This window comes from Mercenaria mercenaria, chromosome 12 (assembly GCF_021730395.1).
Source record: "Mercenaria mercenaria strain notata chromosome 12, MADL_Memer_1, whole genome shotgun sequence".
Taxonomy (NCBI): Eukaryota; Metazoa; Mollusca; class Bivalvia; order Venerida; family Veneridae; genus Mercenaria; species Mercenaria mercenaria.
The window spans coordinates 51,822,512-51,844,011 of record NC_069372.1 but is presented as its reverse complement, the minus strand read 5'-3'; the positions used below and the strand labels follow the sequence as shown (position 1 = coordinate 51,844,011).

The following is a 21,500-nucleotide window of genomic DNA, read 5'->3' as shown; positions in this document are numbered from 1 at the left end:
TCTAATGATCTAATGGCAAACCTTAATAACTAAAACTAACTTTCCTTTTAAGATACAAGCCCCTAGAAAATGTATGAAATATACAGTAAGTGAATAAAAGTTTTACAATTCATTTAACCCTATGCATGCTGGACACAGTTGCTTCTGCCTTTGCGACCAGTGTAGATCTTGATCAGCCTGCACATCTGTGCAGTCTGATCAAGATCTGCACTGTTCGTTATTCAGTCAGTATCTTTTTGGTAAGCATCCGTTTTAACAGTTAATCGTACTGTCCAAATTGGAAGATGGGCAAGTTCATTATATAAATTTAGCAAGGTAAGGGTTAAAGACAAACAAACAGAAGTACCTGATAGAAGATATGAAAGTTTGCCTCTCCCTTTAACTGATGAACCACTCTAGTTTTCTCAAGCAGGTATGTCTTGATCTCAGCTCCAATCATGTGACCTCCTCTATTGAAAATATCAAACAATCATGATTCTTTAAGTCCTTCCCAGTCATTTTGCTACAAACTATATTAACCTCATCACTGTTACAGCTAAGTTCAAACAAGAGCACCGCCTTGCGGGTGCTGACGCTCATCTGATTTTTTTTGTGTAATAGAAATATTGTCCTACCCATGATTTTCTAAGTCTAAAAAGGGCCATCATTCTTGCAAAAAGCAGGATAGAGTTATGTTTCTTGATGTACAGTGTCCACTTATGATGGTGAAAAACTGTTGCAAGTTTTAAAGCAATAGCTTTAATAGTTTATGAGAAAAGTTGACTTAAACATAATACTCAACCAAGAAAATGATTTTCTAAGTCCAAAAGGGGCAATAATTATTGCAAAAAGCAGGATGGAGTTATGTTGCTTGCTGTACAGGGTCAGCTTATGATGGTGAACAAGTGTTGCAAGTTTCAAAGCAATAGCTTTGATAGTTTAAGAGAAAAAGTTGACCTAAAACATAAAACTTAACCAAGAAAACTGATATTTTCTAAGTCAAAAAGGGGCCATAAATCTTGCAAAAAACAGGACGGAGTTATGTTTCTTGCTATACAGGGTCAACTTATGATGGTAAACAAGTGTTGCAAGTTTTAAAGCAATAGCTTTGATAGTTTAGGATAAAAGCTGACCTAAACATAAAACTTAACCAAAAAAACTGATTTTCTAAGTCCAAAAGGGGCAATAAATCTTGCAAAAAGCAAGATGGAGTTATGATTCTTGACGTACAGGGTCTGCTTATGATGGTGAACAAGTATTCCAAGTTTCAAAGCAATAGCTTTGATAGTTTAGGAGAAAAGTTGACCTAAACATAAAACTTAACCAAGAAATCTGATATTTTCTAAGTACAAAAGGGGCCATAAATCTTGCAAAAAGCAAGATGGAGTTATGTTTCTTGCTATACAGGGTCAGCTTATGATGGTGAACAAGTATTCCAAGTTTCAAAGCAATAGCTTTGATAGTTTAGGAGAAAAGCTGACCTAAACATAAAACTTAACCAGGCAACGCCGACGCAGACGCCGACGCCGACAACCGCTCAAGTGATGACAATAACTCATCATTTTTTTTCAAAAAATCAGATGAGCTAAAAAATATTATGACCATCTACCTGGCTATAGGTGCCACTATTAGCACATTTTAAGCATTGCAGGCACCAAGGGCCAACTAACAACAAAACCTGCTGGATGGCTTCCTCACAAGAATTTTTATCTTCGTACGACTTGAACCACCGGTTTTAAATGAAAAGATTTAGTCAGAGATTGTTATCACTCAGTCAAGAGGACCACTTAAGAGATCTAACTTTAAGCGGTTATATCAATACATTTGTTACTTTCAGCTTATCAACATTTCTTATTTTATGCAGATCATTTTGACACTTAAACATCTCAAAAATATGATCTATACATTATTCTACAAAATACAGTTTACTCTAGCACAAAAGTTATTTTTCCCACTCAACATGTTGTTATAACAGAAGTACTACAGATATTCAACATTCTAAAACAAACCTTGAAAATTGCAGCTGTATAAACTTGCCAAATCTTGAACTATTATCATTTCTCTGTGTAACAGCATTACCAAATGCCTCCAGTATCGGGTTTGAGTCAAGGATTTTTTGTTCTACTGATTGACATACTCCTGTTGTTGTTTTCAATTGCTCGTCCCTAAAATTAATGATTGATATGATATTTGCCAAGTATTTTTCTTTTCTTGCATCATAATCAAGTCAAATTTAACAATTCATACTAAAGTACATACTAACTGGAAACAATTCACTTTTCTTAGTTTAAATATAATTTGCTTTGAATATGATGGTTACCTTAAAGATATAACAAAGCTATTGCTTAGAAAATGATGATTGGAAAAAGGTAACTTACACTGACAAGTTTGAAACCACTGTCATAAACCTCAGCAGGTGCTTAGCTGAAACTGTCTGTAAAAATGAACATTTGTTTTTGTCAACATACATGTACATGTAGGTACAGGTCCTACAGATTCAGTATAATATCATCTTTACTAACCATACCTGTGGTGTACTATAACATCTGTCAATAAATTTGAAATTTTGTTACAAGCATAATTGTAGTATATTCATTACAAAATACAGAGTGATACATCATTTTATAATCAAATTTTGAAGAGTTAATTCTTTTAAGTAAATAAGCTGATAAAACACCTGATGCAGTGATTCCAGGGTAGTTTAACTAATTATCAATGATGTCTAAAGTTGTCTTTATTTTCCACTCAATATTGACCATGCAAGAGAAATAAACTAATAGAGTAAGGTACCTGATAAATACCTACACCTGAGGCAATATCTGTCATTCTTTGTAAACTCAGGTATAAAAAGAATATTAAAAGTTTAATTTCAGATAGAAATAAAACTTTAATAAAGTTCACATCTGTAAAATAACGTTTGGCTATCTGAAGGACTTAGTAATACTAACAGATTCTAGATTCTATCAGATGTATTTCTATCTTTGAAAATTTAAAGTTCTATCTCTAATACACGTTTTTGTGGGAGTCATAATGGTTAAGGGGACATTAAGCATCACTCTTGCTCTGGGGGTCTTGGGTTTAAAGTCCATCTACCTCCACAGAAGACCCATCTGAGCACTGTTTCAGGCAATGGTGAGCACCTGGGTTGAACCACCATCAGTACACCAGCTGGATGGCTTCCTCACAGCAACTGTAACCACATGAACATGAAGGTCCCTATGTCCTAATTCTCTATAAACACTATGATACAGTCTATGTCATGTCACTTACCTTACCAGAGCCACTTTCTCCACTCACTATGTTACACTGATTTACATGTCCTAGTTCTCTTTATACACTATGATACAGTCTATGTCATATCACTTACCTTACCAGAGCCACTTTCTCCACTCGCTATGTTACACTGATTTACATGGCCTAGTTCTCTTTATACACTATGATACAGTCTATGTCATATCACTTACCTTACCAAGCCACTTTCTCCACTCCGCTATGTTACACTGATTTACATGGCCTAGTTCTCTTTATACACTATAAATACAGTCTATGTCATGTCACTTACCTTACCAGAGCCACTTTCTCCACTCACTATGATACACTGATTTACAGGGCCTAGTTCTCTATATACACTATGATACAGTCTATGTCATATCACTTACCTTACCAGAACCGCTTTCTCCACTCGCTATGATACACTGATTTACATGGCCTAGTTCTCTATAAACACTATGATACAGTCTATGTCATGTCACTTACCTTACCAGAGCCACTTTCTCCACTCACTATGATACACTGATTTACATGGCCTAGTTCTCTATATACACTATGATACAGTCTATGTCATATCACTTACCTTACCAGAGCCACTTTCTCCACTCGCTATGATACACTGATTTACATGGCCTAGTTCTCTATATACACTATGATACAGTCTATGTCATGTCACTTACCTTACCAGAGCCACTTTCTCCACTCACTATGATACACTGATTTACATGGCCTAGTTCTCTATATACACTATGATACAGTCTATGTCATATCACTTACCTTACCAGAGCCACTTTCTCCACTCACTATGATACACTGATTTACATGGCCTAGTTCTCTACACTATGATACAGTCTATGTCATATCACTTACCTTACCAGAGCCACTTTCTCCACTCACTATGATACACTGATTTACATGTCCTAGTTCTCTATATACACTATGATACAGTCTATGTCATATCACTTACCTTACCAGAGCCACTTTCTCCACTCACTATGATACACTGATTTACATGTCCTAGTTCTCTATATACACTAAGATACAGTCTATGTCATGTCACTTACCTTAGCAGAGCCACTTTCTCCACTCACTATGATACACTGATTTACATGTCCTAGTTCTCTATATACACTAAGATACAGTCTATGTCATGTCACTTACCTTACCAGAGCCACTTTCTCCACTCACTATGATACACTGATTTACATGGCCTAGTTCTCTACACTGTGATACAGTCTATGTCATATCACTTACCTTACCAGAGCCACTTTCTCCACTCACTAGGATACACTGATTTACATGGCCTAGTTCTCTATATACACTATGATACAGACTATGTCATATCACTTACCTTACCAGAGCCACTTTCTCCACTCACTATGATACACTGATTTACATGGCCTAGTTCTCTACACAATCTTGTATATGCTTCATTTCCAACCTTGTATATATGAGGATCATCCTGAAAATATTATATATACATAACAATCTAAATAGTGAGTACAGCATAGTGCAAAGTTGTACAGAAGAAAATCACAATTTTTGAATTGACAAAGATTAAATAACAGGCTACATATGAAATCAGAATTCTGAAAGATGAAAAACAAAAAGTGTTCAGGAAACCTACTAAGTCTAAGTGCTTCCAAATCATTAAAGAAGGAAATACTTGTACTTTGAACCAATCAGGACTGACTTTTGTCTCTAAATTATCCCAAGGTTTCCAGTATTAATGTCTTGAATAAAATGTTTAATTAATCTCATAAAAGAGTATATAGTAATATACCTCTAAATTTCTGTGATAGGCTATCACTGTATCTATAGTGTATAAATTGTCTACATTCTGGAATGGGTTTACTGCAACAATTGTACTGCCTGCATTAGTGTAGAAGCGACCGTCATCAAATCTCTCTTGAAGACAGCTCAAAACTGCAATTTTTAATAATAACATTAGTAATTCATCTTTCTTACATGGTATCCAATATATGGAGATACACAGTGCATATGTGAAATACTGACTGTAAATAAAAATAGGTACAACTAGTTGATTTTCCCACCTGAGTACTTGTCAAAAGATAGCTAAATATGAGACATAACAATATCATATAACCAAATAATATGACATTTCCAAAGTCAATCAACTCTTGAAATACCTTTATTGAATTGTTGAAAATACTATAATTCAGCAAACTTTTGAGTAAGAGACAGCACGCTTATTTTGATAACTGTTTTTTCACTAAATATTTTTAATAGCAACAGCTACATGTAAAGGTTATTAGTAAATATTCAATTCACTAAGCTGTTTGGACTAAATTATTGTGACCATTTGCAGAAGAATCAATTTATTGCAGATTTGGTAATAATCACAAAAAAGAATGATCTGCAAATTTAAAACAGTTTTGAACATTTATAATTTATCTCCAAAAAATGAATCAAGATATGAAGCATATATTTTTAATCACGTTAATAGCTGTTGTCTATTAACACATAAATTTTTTGTTTGTTTTGTGTTCAATGTCGTTTTTCAACAGTATTTCAGTTATATAACAGCAGGCAGTTAACCTAACCAGTGTTCCTGGATTCTGTACCAGTATAAACCTGTTCTTCACAAGTAACTTCCAACTTCCTTCCCCACATAAATCAGGGGTGGAGGACATATGATTTCAGACACAGTGTCTTTTATCAAATCGTCATGAAGAACATATGCCTCGTCCATGGATCTACCTCATGACCCCGTGATCTGTGCTCTCCCTATAGAGATAAGCGGGAGGGCTGACATAAACTAGAGCTATCACTAAAGGTGATGAATGTACCCCCCCGCATGCACTGACACAGTGCATTGCAATTTGACGCACACAAGACTGCATAATTATGTGGACTGTATGTATATAGACCAGGGGTCAAATTTAACAATAGTTTGTACTAGCTGAAATTAGCTAGTGCCCTTTTTGATCACTAGCTAAAATGAAAAGCTACCGGCTAAAGTTAATAATATTTAATTACACTATTAATATTTTACTAGCCAAAACTTACTGATTGATCTCTGTTAGTAGCCAGTCACAAACAAAAATATATTCTTTTAGCTTAAAATAACTTGTGCCATTTCTTGTTGAACAATAAAATATCATAAACATGAATGATAACATTCCTTTCATGAGCAAAATGTGTACCTTCAAAACAATTAAACTTTATTATTTAAAGCTCTGAAGACATTTGCTACTGTTATATTATTGACTAGCTGAACTTAGCTAGTACATTTCAAACCCACTAGCTATTTTAAAATTCCACTAACATTTAGCTTGTATGCTTGCCTAAATTTGAACCCTGTAGACTGTATGTATACAGTATAGTAACAAAAAACAAAGTCCCATAACTATGCAGAATATTTATCTAAAAGAATGTAACATGCACCATGCACAACTAGGGTTGGTACGGATCACTTGTGTGAAGTTTCATTAAATTGTGTGCAAGGGTTTGGTAGATTAGGCACGCACAAGATTGCATATGCAGACTGTATGTACATAGTATGTTAACAAGAAACAAAGTCCCATAACTCTGCAATTTTTGTCGCTGAAAGAACCTTACATGCCCCATGCACAACTACTGTTGTTACTGATCACTTGTGTGAAGTTTCATTAAATTGTGTCAAGGGGATGAGGAGAGATGGTGCGCACAAGATTGTGTCTATGTATATAGTATAGTAACAAAAAAACAAAGTCCCATAACTCTGCAAAAATTTTTTCTGAAAGAACCTAACATGCCCCATGCACAACTACTGTTGTTACTGATCACTTGTGTGAAGTTTAATTAAATTGTGTCAAGGGAATGAGGAGAGATGGTGTGCACAAGATTGTGTCTATGTATATAGTATAGTAACAAAAAAACAAAGTCCCATAACTCTGCAAATTTTTTTTCTAAAAGAACCTAACATGCCCCATGCACAACTACTGTTGTTACTGATCACTTGTGTGAAGTTTCATTAAATTGTGTCAAGGGGATGAGGAGAGATGGTGCGCACAAGATTGTGTCTATGTATATAGTATAGTAACAAAAAAACAAAGTCCCAGAACTCTACAAATTTTTTTTCTAAAAGAACCTAACATGCCCCATGCACAACTACTGTTGGTACTGATCACTTGTGTGAAGTTTCATTAAATTGTGTCAAGGGGATGAGGAGAGATGGTGCGCACAAGATTGTGTCTATGTATATAGTATAGTAACAAAAAAACAAAGTCCCATAACTCTACAAATGTTTTTTTCTAAAAGAACCTAACATGCCCCATGCACAACTACTGTTGGTACTGATCACTTGTGTGAAGTTTCATTAAATTGTGTCAAGGGGATGAGGAGAGATGGTGCGCACAAGATTGTGTCTATGTATATAGTATAGTAACAAAAAAACAAAGTCCCAGAACTCTACAAATTTTTTTTCTAAAAGAACCTAACATGCCCCATGCACAACTACTGTTGGTACTGATCACTTGTGTGAAGTTTCATTAAATTGTGTCAAGGGGATGAGGAGAGATGGTGCGCACAAGATTGTGTCTATGTATATAGTATAGTAACAAAAAAACAAAGTCCCATAACTCTACAAATGTTTTTTCTAAAAGAACCTAACATGCCCCATGCACAACTACTGTTGGTACTGATCACTTGTGTGAAGTTTCATTAAATTGTGTCAAGGGGATGAGGGGAGATGGTGCGCACAAGATTGTGTCTATGTATATAGTTTTAGTAACAAAAAAACAAAGTCCCCTAACTCTACAAATGTTTTTTTCTAAAAGAACCTAACATGCCCCATGCACAACTACTGTTGGTACTGATCACTTGTGTGAAGTTTCATTAATTCTGTCAAGGGAGGGAGAGATGGTGCGCACAAGATTGTGTCTATGTATATAGTATAGTAACAAAAAAACAAAGTCCCATAACTCTACAAATGTTTTTTCTAAAAGAACCTAACATGCCCCATGCACAACTACTGTTGGTACTGATCACTTGTGTGAAGTTTCATTAAATTGTGTCAAGGGGATGAGGAGAGATGGTGCGCACAAGATTGTGTCTATGTATATAGTATAGTAACAAAAAAACAAAGTCCCATAACTCTACAAATGTTTTTTCTAAAAGAACCTAACATGCCCCATGCACAACTACTGTTGGTACTGATCACTTGTGTGAAGTTTCATTAAATTCTGTCAAGGGGATAAGGAGAAATGGTGCGCACAAGATTACGGACAGACAGACAACCTGAAACCAGTATACCCCCCCTTACAACTTTGTTGACGGGGGGTACAATAAAAGTGCAAAGTAAATTTCACTACTTTACAGTACACAAATACTTCATATTATGATATATCATGCAGGGTTCGAATTTAGCCTGATTTTCTACTTGCATTTTTTCGCAAGTGGTATTTTTTTAACTTGCTAAATGAAAAACAACTTGCATTTTCCGCGACATGTTACTTTCCACGTGACAAATCCAGCCAATCGTATTTGCGCTATATAAATAGTAACTTATTAATAGATTACCAAAAAAACCACCGGATACGGTAAACATCATCAAAATTGGCACAGGTACTTGTCAGCAGTTGAAAAGACATGCGCACAGAACATGTATTGAGTGTAAACGTCCTTTCACGACGAAAGATGAAAGAGTGCTCCGAAAGAAAGAACAGTGTAAGATCGAGACGACCGTTAGAAACGCACAATATTCGGCCAAAAATTTTCACTCGCAAAAAAATGCTGGTGTCTGAAATCTCACCTTGCAGTTTGAAATTTGCACTCGCATTTCGCGAGTATGCAAGCTTAAATTCGAACCCTGTCATGCAAGTACCTGAAGCCTGATTGATTGGAGATAGATCTGTAAGACTGTTTACTGTTTTCAAGCACTGTTCTGATCTCTGTAAAATGTCATGCACTGGGTACTCCCGCGTCTCCTAGAAACATGCAGACAAACAAAAATATCACTTTAGATCTCATTAAGTAAATAACACAACACAGGTTTGTTCATTTTTTTCTTGAGTGCATTTATGATGTATTATACCATGAAAAATATTCTTGATGCCCCTTACCTATTTTCTTTTAATTTCTCGCTGGTCATATGAAACCAAATTAAGCATCTAGGGCTAGGCAATAATCTGCGGCAATCCTATAGGCCCACATTTTTCAAAGACAAATACATTATATCAGAATGCATGCATTTACAATATATTCAAAGTTGTTTTTTGAAGCCTATTAAAGTGCCTTATATACAAATAACTAAAAAGTTCTCAAACATGAGTATATTTCATTTCTAGTTCTCATTTCATTTAAATTTAAATTATATATTCTAAGCCTTAACAAGTAGAATTCTACCTTTTTATTAGTTAATGCTACTGTGCATGTACTTTTGCCAACACTTGAAACTGTCCCATCTTGCCACACTTTAGCTGTATCTCTAACAAACACAGACATCCCTGGCAGAAAACTATTGATATCATCTTTACTTCTCATATTTCAGACCTGAAACAGTTTTACAAATGAAGATATAACTTTTTGCTTCATTAAATGTAAAAAGATGCAAGCAGTGTACATAACTCTCGTGCAGCAGTGAGAACTCAAGTACAACATTCTGATATATGCAAAATTGCAAAATCCGAATGTATTACAAAACCCCCTTGTTCAATTTGACCCAAGGTGGACAAAATCCCCCTTTGATGAAAAAAACAATAAAACTTTAACATGAAAAAAAAAAAAAAACTGTGTTGGTGTGGCATGCAGTCTTTAATCAAATACTTTTCAGCGCCGTTTGTAATCATAATTTGGACTATTATAATACTTATCGCATAGTGCGGCAATTTTCCTTTGATCTTTGCAGCATGTTATACATAGTAACACACATTATTACTACAAAACTGTGCTGATATCTTACAAAACTGTTGCGATATATATCAACACGGAAATCTCTATGGAGTTTCATAAGAAAAAAAGTGTTCCGATATATATCAGCACAGTAAAACTGTTCCGATATATATCGGAACACTTTTTCTCTATTGAGGTCCTATCAAGGGAGTATAATTTTTTCCTTTCAAAGAAAAGATGATTTTAGCTCCAATTTACAGTTCACAGAGAAAGAATTGTCACAAACACCTACATTTATAAAGTAAAAGAATAAATAAACTAGAATATTTCAAAAACTTGATAGTTATTGCCAAATTCAGAAATACATGAAATATATGAAATTCTGAGATTTCTCAAATGTTTCTTTTTCTTTGATTTTTTTTTACAAACAAAACAACAAGTTTTACAATATGTCTGGCCAATGAAATGCAAAGATTTAAAACCAATGCAGAAATTTGTTGGGTACTTTCATCTGGGGAACACATTTTCTAAAACAGAAGTTTTAGTGTTTCTGTCAGCGAGGCGCAGAAAGGGAATCAAAATAGTAAAAATAATAATAAACAAATTTAAATGAAAATAATATATAAATTTTAATGATAAACTATGCGATAAAACAGTTATAATATGTAATGCTCGTGTGTTACCAGGATATATCAGAGCTAGGGGTACATCTCGTTATTTTTCTCTTCACATATCTGTCTCGGCCTACCGGCCTCGACGATATGTGCAGAGAAAAATACCCTCGATGTACCCCTAGCTCTGATATATCCTGGTAACACACTCTCACACATACTATAACTATTACGTATAGCTCTTTGAATCAACCTTGACACGGTACATAAACTAACCTGGCATTTAGAACTATTTTTTAATGCCAGGTTACAAAACAGATTCAAGATTATAAAACGAGGACAGTGAAAGGAGTAACCCAATTATCTTATTTAAATTTAAAGGAGTGCCGATTTATCTGATAATTTTCATCTAGTCTGTCACAAATGTGAATATACTTTGCAGTGACTATACCGCATACATGGACCTATTTATACCAACAGTTATTGTTGAACATCACGTCTGGAACCCAAAAGAATGAATGGTTTCTTCCTTGGAAATGATTACTGGAACATCCGGCAACATTACAAATTTTTCACTGACATAATATTTCGCAAAATGTTACTTAAAGCAAAGAAAAACGACAAACTCTAGTGAAAAATGCAACGCTTTCCAATTACAAATTGGCGTTTACTTTCACCTCCGCTTGTTGCTATGCAATGCAATGCGCTCAAGTGGCTGGATATCCAACCTGATCACATTATGCTGCACCAATTAGTAAAATGGCATTTGTCCAAAGCTGGTATTCTTTGTTGGGCCACTGAAGAATATGCACTTGGGCCAACGTTGGACCAGCACCTGTCTGCTATCTGGGATACTGGCCTCTCAGGTGGGTCACACTCAAGAGCATTATGTGGGCGCAGTGGTCGAGAGGGCTAAGACGCTTTCCTACGGAGGTGAAGGCCCCTGGTTCGAATCCTGGCTACTCCCACTGTGGTGTGTCCTTGGGCAAGGCACTTTATCACGATTGCCTCAGTCGACCCAGCTGTGAATGGGTACCAGCAAATTGCTGGGGGTAAGGTATAACTGGTTTTAACTGTTCTTAAAATAGAGTCGCTCGAAAGCTCTACTGAGCTTACGTTAATTGTTTCACAAAGTGACGGTAAATAAAATTTACCTTTACCTTTTATCTCAGAAATTCCATTGCTTGGCCTTGGACTGGAATTTGCACCCCAGACCTCCCCCGGAACAGGCTGGTAACATTGCCCGATCGGGCTTTCGACATAAAAACTAGTATTTTTTGAAAAATAATAAAGATATTTCTTTCTAACTTGGTCCATTTATTAAGCATAACATATGATACAGGTTAAGATAGAAATAACTTTGTTGCCTTCAGTTTTGTTAGAATTACTTTCCTTTTTCAGATTTTTATGATGCATAATTTTTGAAGTCCAAAAATATTATGTTTTAATGCAATGTTTAAAACAGAAAAGGGTTCAATGGCTTACTATTGCTCCAAACTTGTGCGCCAATACCATTTTTCTATATATTTAGGTAGGGGTGTAACGATACATCGAACTATCGATGCATTGCGATACTAAGTGTCCCGATAGCATGCATCGATAGAAAAGTCACGATCCAATAACAATCGCCGATAGTTCCTTCAACAATCGATAGTTTCGATAGTTTTGAAATTTTAGTAAATACAGAAATAATTTATAATTTATAAACCAAGAAACAGAGTCAGCTTTCATTTGCGCCTCGGAAAATGTTTACGTCTCCATTACAATAATTACCCTCACGGAATTAAACTACCATAAAGGACTGAGAAGTCTGGGAGATAATTAATAAATTTAGTTTCTTAGAAACTTTGATTAAATATGTTTAAATAACCTGTTAATTTTAGATGAGAAAATGTACTATGGACATGAAGAAAGAAGGCTATTTGTATTATACAGCAAACTGTTCGGTAGGGCCTTTCATTTAGTGATGGTACACCTTAATCCGATCCATTCATTTTCGTCTTTTTCGATGCTTTGGGTTATTAAACATGTTGACATTCGCAACAAAATGGCCGATTCGTTTGAGTATACCTTGCATAGGTTTATTGTTTTACTTATTGTTCCAAAGCCAAGGAAGGCAAGAAATATTTAATGTTAGAATTATTTCTGTCCGTTTCAGTTATACAAACATCTCAATGTGTGTTAACAGCAATTATAAACAGTGCCATCTGTTACACTGTGTAACAATGCCAGTTGGTAGCTTTACTGTATAAAATATGATGGCCGATAAGTATTGCAATAGTATCGCAATAGTAACCTGCAATAGAATAGTATCGCAATAGTTTTTAAGCAATATCAATAGTATTGCAATAGTCAAAATTGGCCTCAATAGTCACCCCTATATTTAGGGCTAATACTTTGTTTCTAGTGCAGATATATGAACAACATTTTTACAACTAACATTTCTCTATAATGTTGTAAGTGAGAGCACAGTAAAATGTATACATCCATGTACTAGCGCAACAATTTAGAGCATTAGAAAGCCATTGAACCCTTTTTTGTTTTAAACTTAGCATTAAAATGTATCTTTTTTGGACTTCAAAAATTATGCGTCATAAAAATCTGAAAAGGGGAAATAATTCTACCAAAACTGAAGGCAACAAAGTTATTTTTATTTTAATTTGTATCATATGTTACGCTAAATAAATGGACCAAGTTTGAAAGAAATATCTTCATTATTTTCATGAAATATTAATTTTTATGTTGAAAGCCCGATCGGGCAATGTTACCAGCCTGCCGAATGGACAGTCAAGCGTGTTACCACTAAACCACCGGGCAGCATTCCATATTTGTTAGCATACTTATTTTGGTGATGTCTCACAGGCTCCTTTTCTTTATTCTTACTATTATACCGTTAGATGTCTAAATCTGATGTCATGTCAAACTACACAAGCGGTGAAATTGAATGACCATAAGGCACAACAGGGGCTGCAAATTCAATTGTCCATATTGCCCAGGTTGTCCCAAAGCTTGTACAGACAAGTGAAATTTGAGTAGAATTTACTATATATCTATCATACGGACAAATAAAAAATAAAAAATAGCATATGACAAAAACTGACAAGCAAGTCAAAATCAGATTTCGCCGTCCCTGGTGTATTACTGCTTAACAAAGGGTCAGTGGGTGACTGGACTGTATTTATCTGCATACAAATAACAGAAAATTTCACCTTGCCAAGGCATTTAATTTCATTTGACAGCTATTTTTCCGTAAATTTCTATTCAAACTTCGCGCTCCATTTCCTGTTACGTAGACGCTTGATTACTAGTAAGGTCTAATCCGAAGACAAATAAATGCCAAAAAGCAGTCTCACTTAAAAGCGACAAGAAAGATTTCAGCGACACGAAGCGTCAAGAAGGTTTACTTTTATTTTCTATTTGTTTTCACTTAGGCGTAAAAAAATTGTTTGTTTCCGGTATCCCGACCTACCCTAAATTTTTGGCCCGACCCTAAATGTTTTTATGGCCTTGGAGAATATTTTTTTTCAACTTTTTAACAAAAAGTTGTAAAACTGAAACTGCATTTTTATGCTTTAAACATGGCCAGTGATGTTAGAAATCAACTTACTGATGCTCTAATGGCATAACCCCCTTATTTGTAATCATTTTTTGACACAAAAATAATTTCCGAAAAGTCTCCCTTAATAAAAAAAAATCCAAAAAAAAAAAATAATTTTCCGACCTACCTACCCTAGTTTTTTAGCATGTTACCGGAAACAAAGAATTTTTTTAGGCCTTATAATGAAAATAATATGATTTAAGACTGATTTTTTAAAATATCTTACCGTTGAAAAATTAAAGAATGACCATCAGATAGCTTAATTATAACTATTAATCCAAATCGTGAATTGCAGTTTTCATGCCACCAGGCCAGAAAAGGCGGTTAGATTTAGGAGGAAAAATAAAAACGATACTTATTCTATATTGCACCTTTTTGCACTACATTTATCCTTGAAAAATAAAGTTCTATCATCTTACCTTTTTATCGTCATCTTTATATCCATGTCATTTTACATCCATTAAATGTACTACAGTATATAAAACATATAGGCAAATTTGCATTTTATTCTCTTGTCTACAAATAAATTCTAATAAAATTCTTTAAAATACTGGAATAATATCAATAGTTTTCTTCTCTTCCTTTAAATCCCTCAGCATATACACAATTACATGTATTTTTTCCATTTAATTTGAAATATACGTCAATATTTCATTATTATTTTTGGTAATAAAATATTTTCGCCGTTAAAGGAAACTTGCCACATGATTGACAGCGTACAGTTGATGTGCAATGTGCAAACACACTAGTGTTTGAAAAAGTGAGTAAAATTTGAGTAATTACAAGCGCAAACACAGCTTGTTTGAGCAAATAAGTCAAAAAAACTGTTATGGATTTGAGTAAATCTTCTAAGCACGCTGTCTTCTCTGTATATTGCAACAGGCGGTAAGATTTGTGACCATGAAGCGACAAGAAATATATCAGTATTTTCACCCTGAGTGTTACTACCGTCACGTGACGGCATATTTCTGATTTGAAATGACAATAAAAAAACTTGAAGGAAAGCGACAAGAAATTAGGCAGGCCTAATGCATATTCACAAATAAAGTCATGCCATTACCGAAATAAATAATAACTGTTCACAGAATGATACAACACCTAGATAAATATTTTTGTTTTCGTTTTATTTACTAGATCAATAAGTACAGCGACAACAGGAAAAATATGAAGTATAGGCTACAACTAAAACTCAGCATCAAGAAAAATATGAAAATATTACGTCTTCATAATGCCGTTGAACATCAGCGACAAGAAACTATTTCAGAGACTGTAAGGCGACATATAATTAATATTATTACTGTATTAAGTACCGTAAGTCATTTCAGCTGTTTGTGATAGGAAGCGACAAGAAGAATCAAGTTATGGCAGATTGAGCGACAATAAAATAATGGAATATCATTTCCTGCAATGGATAAGAAAATTAACGTTATTCAAGACAAGAAAATCCGTGACAGGCACGGGGCGAAAAGAAAATATCACAATACGTAGATCATATATAAGTATTCCTTTACATGTTATGATGTCTTTAAAGTTATTTTTGAATATCAACGTTTACGGAGTGATAAGAGAAACCACGGTGTGATAAAGCGGCAAGAAAAATCTAGCTATTACTGTACTTACTATGAAGCGACAAGAAAAATATGACATTCATAACGACAGCGACAAGAAAATGGGTAATACATCATCTGCTCTGTTCTTAACAGATTATCAAAAAACACAATTCATGTTTTGTTTACCGATTCAACTGATGAACGACAGTAATAAAGAAAAAAAATAAAGTAACAAGAAAATGTAAATTTACAAACAGTGGCAAGAAAAGTATGCCAAAATATATTTACCTTATTATGACAAAATATTCAATTTCTAAATGTAATGATGTCTCAAAGACATTCTTAAACATTCCAGTCAATACACAGATTAGTTGAAATGTTAAACCTTCTTGACGCTTCACACTGAAAACCAGTCCCGGGAGCGACAAGAAAAACTGCCGCGCATGGTCTAGTTATGTGAATATTATTAAATTATATAACAATCAAACAGTATTATTTAAATGTAGTGAAATCTTAAAAAATCGTTCTTCATCAATTGGAACGAACATTATTACAATTAAACAGAAAAGTTGAAATAAAGGTAAATCTTCCTGACGTTTCGTATTGTAGTGCAGGTTCGAAAGAGACAAGAAAAACTGCCGTGCACGGTTTGATTCTAGAGAATAATTCTGTATTTCAATGTTAAAAACATGTTGTTTTTTTCAACGATAAAAAGTTACTTCACTAGCAGCATTCGATGTAATTGTAGATTTGTGTAAATGCAGTCAACGGCAATGGTCAATGTTATTCCAGAATCGTAAACGTTATCTATTGCTTGTCTGTGTATTGTCTTATGATTATGCAAATGATGTACAAAATGATATCAGCGCGGTTTAGAAGGTAGTTATCATGCATGTTTTCCTTATGACTATATTTGCATTATAATTACTACAACATTCCTGAGGTCCATTGTACCAATTGGTACGGATAATGATTTCATTATCTCCGATTGTGTTCAAATCATTGATCCATTCTTCTCAAAATTATTTAAGCAAACATATCTATTAAAATAATACAGTGACGAGATAAAGAAACGCCTCATTCAAACTCGGTATACAATTTTTCGTTAACCGTGATTCAAAATTAGAAAAGAACAATTCCATTCGCAAATTTGATGCTTTACAAGAATTTGTGGTCAATAAGAAATCATTTCATTGTCGCATTATGCTTAAATCTTGAATTTTAATAGCCCGGTCGGAGAAATTGCATTAGAAAAATCAGTAGCGCTTGTGGCCACCTCTGCTAGCAACCACAGCAGCAAGGCGACGCCTCATAGAGCCGCACCAGTTGCGTAACAGACACCGTGGGATTCTGGCCCACTCCTGGTGCTGCGCTGCTACCAGTTCCCGGACGTTTGCTGGCTGGGGTTGACGTTGGCGTAACCGCCGTCCGAGATAATCCCACGCGTGTTCAATCGGATTGCAGTCCGGTGTACACGCCGGCCAAGGTAAAACATTAATGTTTCTAGCCTGTAGAAAGTCCCTGGTGACGCGTGCAACGTGACACGGATACGTCCGTCGGCGTTCCACAAGTTGAAACGCGACTCGACACTGAACACTACGTTCTGCCAACGCTGGCCGCGATGGTTGCGGACCCAAATAAGATGTTGGTGACGGTGGCGTAACGTTAGAATTAGACCGCGGTAGGGCCTACGACAGGTAATTCCGCGTTCTCTGAGTCAATTTCTCACTGTATGTCGACTAATTGGACGTCCACGTTTACCTACAACTATACGTGACGTAGATTCCACCATCACAAATCTGTCACGTAAATGACGCCGGCGTATATAATTATCCTGTCGTATTGACGCTACACGCGGTCTACCTGAATGTGGTCTATCGATAGACGTTTCCATGTCTCTAACACGTCGAATAAGACGCACAATTGTCGAACGAGAGACGTTAAAACGTCTAGCAACTTGTTCCTGCGTTCGCCCACATTCAAGCATAGCCAAAACCTGAACCCTCTTTTCAGAATAAAGCCTCGGCATTACGAAAACTAATGTTTTTTTCAGAGAATAGCTGAAAATATGGTTGTGTGTCGTATTACACATGTACCTGTGCAGAAATCGTTCAATCAAACCACATGGTTTACATGCACGGACTGCACGAGGAAATCATGACCAGGTACATGAAGTGAACAATTGGCTGAATGAAATCGCGCGAGTTTTTGTTCACTGTGTTTGTCGGTCAGAGTACATGTAGATTTACTACATTTTACAACAATTAAAAGCGTCAGGAAAAAAATAACGCCAAATTTCAATGAGGCGTTTCTTTATCTCGTCAGTATACATTTATAAGTACCCATGTAGGTGCAAACTGGTTTTGCAGTCACATACATGACAGGAAAGTTTGACATTTTAATATATATGAGCAACTCCATTCTTTCTCAATTATGTCCTCATAGGCAGGATTTGAAGCAAATAAATGTGATATTCGATGCTCTATTACAGTTGGTTTATTATCATATGTCCTCAAATAAGGCACACGAGGTCAGAAGCTGTCATTATTATGTTGATTTCATACTTTTTTCACGCTTCGTGTCGCCAGAGTTTTTGTGATAATAGGGCCGAATCATAATTTACAAACCAGATGATGTTGTATCGTATTTATGTCGAATAGCATTTTGCTATTTGTCATAGTGAGAAAAAGCATAACTTCACCTACTTCAGTTTCGTCTTTTTGTACACACAATACCAGCATCGGACGTCGCGCAACCCGTATTAAGCATATTCCCAGCGGGGATTGGATTGCCCCACCCATGTAGGGAAAAAAATGAAAAAGTAATGAAATATCTTATTATATTAAAGGGAAGCCATTAACAAACAAATGATATACATGACTTTTAGAGACAACATTAATATGGTGCCAGTGAAATATGGTATGCATAGAGCTGCATATCACCCTAAGGTATTGCAATCATAATAATGTTATATCTACCTATATATAAAGTTATAACTTATGAATGGGTTTGCATTCTGGAAATCTACAATTGAAAATAGCATTTTTATATCTATCAATATCGATCATCTTATTTTCATTTTTAAATTAGTGGGAAAATTGATGAAAAAAAAAAACACATGCATTGTACATTATGATATAAAAAGAAAGTTATTAAATATACCAACCAAAACAGCGAAGTTAACTTGGATGCCTTTGACTTTGATCTTTGAGAGAGGGGTTCGCACAAGACACGTTATCTTGTAATGGGGGATATCTATGCTAAGTTATTTGAATAAACATCAATGCATAAAAAGTTACAGACCGAAAAATAAAACAGAAATCTTTTACCTCCAATTGAGATCTTGACATGGAGCCTTGACATGGAGCTAAAGGTCTGGGTCTTATATGCGACATCATTTTGTTATGGTGACTGTTTTTGCCTAGCTACTTGAATATCCATGCATGAAAAGTAAATTTAGTGTTGACTAGCCAAAAAATGACGTATTATCTTTATTTAGTGTGACCTAGACCTTTAAAATAGAGGCCTAAGCCTTACATGCGACACTTCATCTCATTATGGGGAAAGTTTGTGCCAAGTGAGTTTGAAATCCCTTGATAAATGGTAGATTTATGGGCCGTATTTGGAACAGACCCTCTTTACATTTGACTTTTAAGTGTGACCTTGACCTTTGAGCTACAGGTTTGGGCCTTGCGTGCGACACGTCGTGGCATTATAGGGAACATTGGTGCCGAGTAATACCTTGATGGATGACAGAGTGACGGAAGTGTAACGGACGGACAGACGGTCGGACAGACGTATGGAAAGACGCAAATCATAACTTGTTCTTCGATCAAGCAATCTCACCCCCCCCCCCCCCCCCACCAAAAAAAATCATTAATCTTTAATATTCCATAAACCAAAATATTCACATAAGTCCATAAGGTCCAATAGTTACAATTAGGTTTTCTTATGGAACGCCACAACTGTCATATGTCAGGGTATTTCATGTTATCTTGTTATCCTGACACTTTGTCATGATAATATAGTTTTTAATATAGTAAGACAATGTTATGACAAATTAACACCACAGACGTGATAACATGAAATGACCCGACATAAGACAGCTGCGGCTTTCCATATTTTCTCATGAAAAGGCCCATGAACATTACGCCCAATATCCCAAATCAGTTTAATATCACACCCTATCATGCCGAATTTTGCAACGTGACATACATAAAAATACATTATTGTTTTAAGGCACACTGCTCTTGTGCTCCTCCAAGATTGCAAGAATTTATTTCAAAGCCATAGCTCATTTAGATCTGAGAGCATGTGCCATATAAATCAAACTGACTGAACAGATAGAAAACAATAACTACACTATTAACAGAACATATAATGGAATGTAAAGTTTGATGTTGGAATGTAAAATTTTATAGTTCTTAGTACTTTTTAGAATAAATTTACTGAAAGATATCCGATATCTTTCACTAGAAAATCGTTATCAAATATATTTAACTTTGACACATATATAAATTAACTGCGTATGTAGAGCTACATTTATAATTAAATGTAATGCAGTAACAGTTATTTGTTTAAACACTTTCATTTATTTCAGTAGTGGTACGCATTTGTACTGTGTTCAACTATGTGTATAGTGTGTACTATTTTTAACCAAATTGATGCATACTACTGTTAATACATTAACCTAACTCCTAGTAAAAGGAGAGGTGGTGGCGTAGATGCGAAGGGGCGCGGGGATTGGGGTGGGGGGAGGGGCGAGAGAGAGGGGAGAAACATCAACAACAAACAAGACAATAAACCGAAATACGAGAGGCACAACCTTGAAACGGCCAGTAACCTATATAAAGGAAACTGGGGGTTTTATGTGTGTATTTTAGTTTTAGTTGAAAGCTGAATGTGAATTTTCATATTTTCGGGTCTTGTATTTTTACAGTTAAGTGTTCCTTTGGTGAAATGTTTTGATACTAAGCAGCCATATAAGGTCGAAAGCTTATTATATAGGCAATGTCTGCAAGCTCTTCTCTGTTGTATAGCAATTTTTAATTTTTATGTTAAGTTTGTAAAAGCTTTCAATGAATGTAAGGTTAACTTAGATCGAAAGTGTGACAAAGACTTCAAAGACCGCTTAAGCCGGATGCTAGGGGCGTGAGAGGTGTTGCATATTTCATTACCTGTTATGAACAGACTCAATCAATAAAATCTGTAAAAAGAACTTTTTCAACAAATTAGACAAGGCAGTGTAAATAAATTAATTCCATACTAAGAAAAGTTCTAACATTTGCGACAAAATACAAGATTATATCAAGTAAACTATATAAATAGTGTCAATCTAAGGTATGATTACACCAATGTACACAACAACTTGCCTGAAGTCAGAGCACTAAAAGCCTAACTTTTAAGGGCATGGCCAAACAAGCTGCAAGACAAATTTCCACTCCGCCCGTCCTTTTTTTGTAAGATTTATGAGAAAAGCATAATGGAGTCTTACACTTTATTAGTCATCGCACCATCGTGTTATTTCTTAATTGATATCTATTCTGTGTATAAGGAGGGATAAGGTTTCCGCATTGTATCCTCTTTAGATAAACTTGCTTTATTTATTTATTTATTTTACAAATATTTGATTGAAATAAGCATTAAGTTTAATTTGCT

General features: G+C 35.1%; 1 protein-coding gene across 2 annotated transcripts in view; it reads right to left on the bottom strand.

The window, feature by feature from the left end:
* LOC123534194 (unconventional myosin-XIX-like) overlaps positions 1-13,992 on the bottom strand; it is a 40,131-nt gene extending 26,139 nt beyond the window's left edge. For both annotated transcript variants that reach the window (XM_053520056.1, XM_053520057.1), the window contains exons 1-8: positions 13,904-13,992; positions 9,598-9,744; positions 9,077-9,179; positions 5,033-5,175; positions 4,601-4,711; positions 2,358-2,413; positions 1,989-2,144; positions 347-449 (exon numbers count right to left, since the gene is read on the bottom strand). In XM_053520056.1, coding sequence (XP_053376031.1) covers positions 347-449; positions 1,989-2,144; positions 2,358-2,413; positions 4,601-4,711; positions 5,033-5,175; positions 9,077-9,179; positions 9,598-9,735 — 810 coding nt within the window. In that variant the 5' untranslated portion in view covers positions 9,736-9,744; positions 13,904-13,992. The remainder of the gene's footprint in view (positions 1-346; positions 450-1,988; positions 2,145-2,357; positions 2,414-4,600; positions 4,712-5,032; positions 5,176-9,076; positions 9,180-9,597; positions 9,745-13,903) is intronic.
* Between the last annotated feature and the right edge of the window lie 7,508 nt (positions 13,993-21,500).